Genomic DNA, 4171 nt, shown 5'->3' on the forward strand with positions numbered 1-4171 from the left:
GGGGCGCGGGTGGAGCCGGGGAGGGGGAGCCGGGCCCTGGTGCCCTCCCGCACGCTCCCGGCTCGCTCGGGCCGGGGACGGGGCAGGGGTTCAGTAGTACGAGCCGGCCCCGGGCTGCACTGCCGCGGTGGCACCAGCCCCGGGGACACTCCTGGAGGGTGGCCCAGAAAACGGGGGTGACGGTTCATAGGTAAAAAGCTAAAAACTTGAGGGGGGGCTGGCAGGGAGGGGAGGCGGCACCGAGCCCCCCGTGTCCCCGCCGTGTCCCCGCGGCCGGCGGGCGCCCTTAGGACTCCGAGGAGGAGCGGGAGACGCTCTGGAGCAGCGATTTGTAGATGGCAGAGTTCAGGAAGCGAGGGTAGGAGTCCCTGTGCATGAGCGTGTAGATCTGGAGCTGCGCGTCGTCGAAGGTGTGCGAGGACGGCTCCTGCATCTTCCGGTTGATCACCTCCCGCACCCGCGAGTCCAGGCTCACCTGGGCGGCAGGAGAGAAACGGGGGGAGGTTGAGGGACCCCCCAGTGCTGAGCCCCCAGCCCCAGCATCCAGCCCTGCACCCCTGGGCCAGCTCTTGTGGGAAATCGGGTACCAACGTGGCACCGTGGCCGGACACAGGGAGCCGCAGGATGCCCCGTACCGGGGTGTCCCTGCACCGGAGTCAGGGGGTCTGGGGGACGGAGCCCCAGGGGGTGTCTCGGGGTCTGCTCAGGCATCCCCGTGTCCCCTCGCTGGGTGCAGGGGGAGCGTGTTCGGGTGCCCCCACCCTGGGAGCTGGGATGCAGCATCTCAGCCCGCTGGTGCCCTCGTGAGGTGCCGACCCCACAGCACAGCCCATCCTGGGGTCCCGCTGCCGGCTGCGTCCTGGGGGGCTCTGGGGGGGGCCACACTGCTGTGCACAAGCGTGAAGCAAACCCATTACCCCACCAAACTCCTCCCCAACCAGTGACCCCCATCCCCAAACTGGGGGTCAGCCGGGATAGAGCCCTTTCCCTAAGAAACACCCCCCCCAGCCCCGTTTTTAGCCCGAGCCACCCCCGAGAGCCGCGGCGGGGGCTCTGCCCGTACCTCCTTGGGCGAGAGGATGGAGATGTAGTCCTCGTAGATCATCTTGGCCTTCTCGTCGATGGAGTGCTTGTTGCACTCGGTTTTGAGCTCCTCGCACGCCAGCCAGAAGAGCATGTTCTCCTCGCTGTACTCAGTCCGCAAGAACTCCCGGAAGACGTTGCGACCCGCCGGGCTCTTCATCAGCTTGTCGAAGCACTGTGCCCAGCCCCGCACCTCCTCCGGCGTGGGTTTGGTGCTGCCGTGGCGGGGAGGCAAAGGGACAGCGTTAGGGGTCCCCGCCGTGTCCCTCCCAGTGCTCATCCCCCGTCCCGTGCCCCAGCGCATCCGCCGTGCTCACGCCAAGGCCGGTCCTGCTTTGGGCTCCGGTTATCACGGAGGCTTTGGGAGGTCGCTCATGGGGTCTGTCCCGGCTCCGCTCAGCCAGGCTGGAGCGTGGGTTTGGTTTCAGCTGAATTTCCCAAGCTGAGACGTGTTTTAGTGCTGGCTTTGCGCAAAACAGGAGGGAGGAACAGCCCGTCCCCTGCAGCGCAGCAGCTCCGAGCCCCAGCGGGGGACAGACCAACAAGGATCTGTCACCCCGACAGCTGGGGGAGGAGGGAGGGAGGGCGGCTGCTCCCCAGCAAATACTCGTTACCTCCTAAAGCAGGGCAGGAGCAATCATCATCAGTGGCTAATTAGCACAGCTGACCCCTAACCCTGCTGTGCCAGGCGCTGCACAGAGCATCCACGGCTGGGCTGTGGGTGGGGGGCTCCTACCTAGCCCCCAGGGAGGGGGTGCAGGGTGCAGAGCACCCCTGGAGCAGGGTGCTGCCCGTCCCACCCCTCCCTGAGCATAAATACACCGTGTCCCACAGCACGGCCAACCCTGCTGCTGCCTCTGCTTCCCCCGCAGCGCTGCGCCCCAGGGATCGCCTGTCCCCTCCTCTCCCCGCGGCTGTAGGGTGCTCTTGGCTGCGGGTCTGGAGGGCAGGAGGAGGCTCTGCCCTTGGGACGTGGCCTGAAACCTGCTGAGGTTCTTGTGTGCCTCGGTTTCCCTTTGCAAGGGGCTCAAGGGTGGGAATGGCAGAGGGCGGCAGCCCGTGGCTCCAGCTCCCAGTTTCTTGGTGGGAACCAGGGACACGCCACTGGAGTCAGCACCAGGAACCCCCGAGTCCTGGTGCCCCGATCCTGCTCCTGTATGTGCACCAGTGGGCAGGATATGGGGCTGGGTGCCATGGAGGGTGGCATGGGGACTGTGCCGTGCCGTGCCGTGCTGGTCCCCCCCACTTGCCCCCGCACTCACCACGCTTCACAGTTTGGGATGGTCTCCAGTTTGGTCTCCCGGGACGCCCGCCACGCTCGCTCCCGGTCCTCGTTCCTAACAGGGAGACGGAAAGGTAGTCAGGGGCGTTGGGGACGCACGCAGACCCCCACCCTGACCCCCGACCTGCCCTGGTCACCGGATCTCCTCCGCGGGCACCAGCACCCCCCACCCAGAACCCCCAGGTCACCCCAGCACCGGTCCAGCCCCAAGGCTGAGCGCAGGAAGGTGGCAGCAGGGCTTGGGGGTGCCGGTGTCCCCTGCCCACCCTGTCCCTCACCCCCGGGGTGCCGGTGGCACGAGGGGAGAGTGGCCTCAGCCACCTTCCCTTGGCCCTCAGGGAGGGGAGCAAGGAAAAGGCGAGGAACCGAGATGGGATCAGGCGAGATGGGGCCCCAAGGACACCGCGGGGGTTTGCACGCGGAGGGTCAGGTTGGACATTAGGAAGCATTTCTTCTCAGCAAGGGTCATTAGCCATTGGAAGGGGCTGCCCAGGGAGGTGGTGGAGTCACCATCTCTGGAGGGGTTTGAGAAAAGCCTGGACATGGCACTTAGTGCCCTGGTCTAGTTGCCATGGTGGTGTCAGGGTAGTGGCTGGACTCGATGATCCCAGAGGGCTCTTCCAACCTGACTGATTCTGGGATCCTGTGCCCTCCTGCTGGGATCTGCGCCACAGGGCTACCAGCACCCATGGGTGACCCCCTTGCAGGACCCTCGCATACGGGGTGCTGCTCCCCGGGCCGGGCGGGCGGTGGGCCGTACCATGAGCAGCTGCAGCAGCAGCACCAGCAGAAGCAGCAGGCGTTGGGGCGGTGGTTGCCGGCCGGTTGCACCGTTGTCGGAGAAGCCTCATGCCGGGACATCGGAAGGGGTGTCTCTGCGGACGCGGGTCCTGCGTACTGGAAGGCAGGAGGGCAGGGGGTGGGTGAGCGAGCTGCTGCCCATCATCCCCCCCAAGTGCCAGCACCCGGAGCCCAACGAGGGGCTCCCCGTGCAGCGGCTTGCTGGGATTTCGCTTTGGCTCCCGCTTGCCACCCGAGACGGTGCCCACCTCACCTGCGTCCCAGCCTCATACACGGTGGACGGGGTTGGGTCGTGCTTCGGGGGCTCTCCTGCTGCTCCCCGCTGCCGGCAGCGCGCGGGCCAGCCGTGCCGCCGAGCCCCCCCGGCTATCGTCCCTGCCGCCTCCCGCGCGGAGCCTGCGGGGAGGGAGAGCAGCGGCCCCGCGTCAGCCCCGCAGAGGGACCCCTGGGGGGGGATCTGCCCCACTCGGGGAGGTGGCAGCGGGCTGGGGCACGGCGGGCAGAAGGGAAGAGCAAGAGAAGGAAGTGAGAAGGGAAGGAGGAGGGGAAGGATGGCAGCAGCATCCCCTGCTCGGGACCCCCCCCCACGCTTCGGGCTGCCACCAAGCAGCGGGGCCAGGCAGGGCATGGGGGCTCAGCGTCAGCCTCGTGCCCCCCTGGCCATGCCCGTGCCGTGGGGGAGCGTGGCCAGACCCCCCTGGTGTGTTCAGGGCCGGGATGGGGAAGTCAGAGCGGCTCCACGGCATCATGTGAGTGGAGGAACCAGGGTGGCGGGGGGGGGGGTTCACAGCTCCCGGCGCTAAACCAAGACTCGCCCCGTGCCAACCGTTGGCCGAGCCCAGCGCTCTGCACCGCTGCTGCAGAACGGTCCCCCTGTGCCCACAGGCCTGACTGTCCCTGCCCATCCCTGCCCATCCCCTGCCCATCCCTGCCTGTCCCTGCCCATCCCTATCCATCCCTGACTGTCCCTGCCTGTCCCTGCCCGTCCCTGCCCGCGCCATCGGC

General features: G+C 67.7%; 1 protein-coding gene across 1 annotated transcript; it reads right to left on the bottom strand.

The window, feature by feature from the left end:
• Positions 1 to 210: 210 nt before the first annotated feature.
• Positions 211 to 3556, bottom strand: RGS19 (regulator of G protein signaling 19). Its single transcript, XM_068416252.1, has 5 exons — positions 3420 to 3556; positions 3126 to 3262; positions 2346 to 2420; positions 1064 to 1298; positions 211 to 475 (listed from the first exon to the last, which is right to left on the bottom strand). The coding sequence occupies exons 2-5, from the start codon at positions 3224 to 3226 to the stop codon at positions 287 to 289; spliced, it is 600 nt and encodes a 199-aa protein (XP_068272353.1). The 5' UTR covers positions 3227 to 3262; positions 3420 to 3556; the 3' UTR covers positions 211 to 286.
• Between the last annotated feature and the right edge of the window lie 615 nt (positions 3557 to 4171).

This window comes from Nyctibius grandis, chromosome 19, assembly GCF_013368605.1.
Source record: "Nyctibius grandis isolate bNycGra1 chromosome 19, bNycGra1.pri, whole genome shotgun sequence".
Lineage (NCBI taxonomy): Eukaryota > Metazoa > Chordata > Aves > Nyctibiiformes > Nyctibiidae > Nyctibius > Nyctibius grandis.

Bases quoted from the DNA above. Each gene is read 5' to 3' on its own strand.
- RGS19 (XM_068416252.1), bottom strand. From the start codon at position 3,226: ATGTCCCGGCATGAGGCTTCTCCGACAACGGTGCAACCGGCCGGCAAC. The intron at 2,421-3,125 runs GTACGGCCCACC...TCTCCCTGTTAG, and splicing joins TGCTGCTGCAGCTGCTCATG to GAACGAGGACCGGGAGCGAG. The intron at 1,299-2,345 runs GTGAGTGCGGGG...CCGCCACGGCAG, and splicing joins ATCCCAAACTGTGAAGCGTG to CACCAAACCCACGCCGGAGG.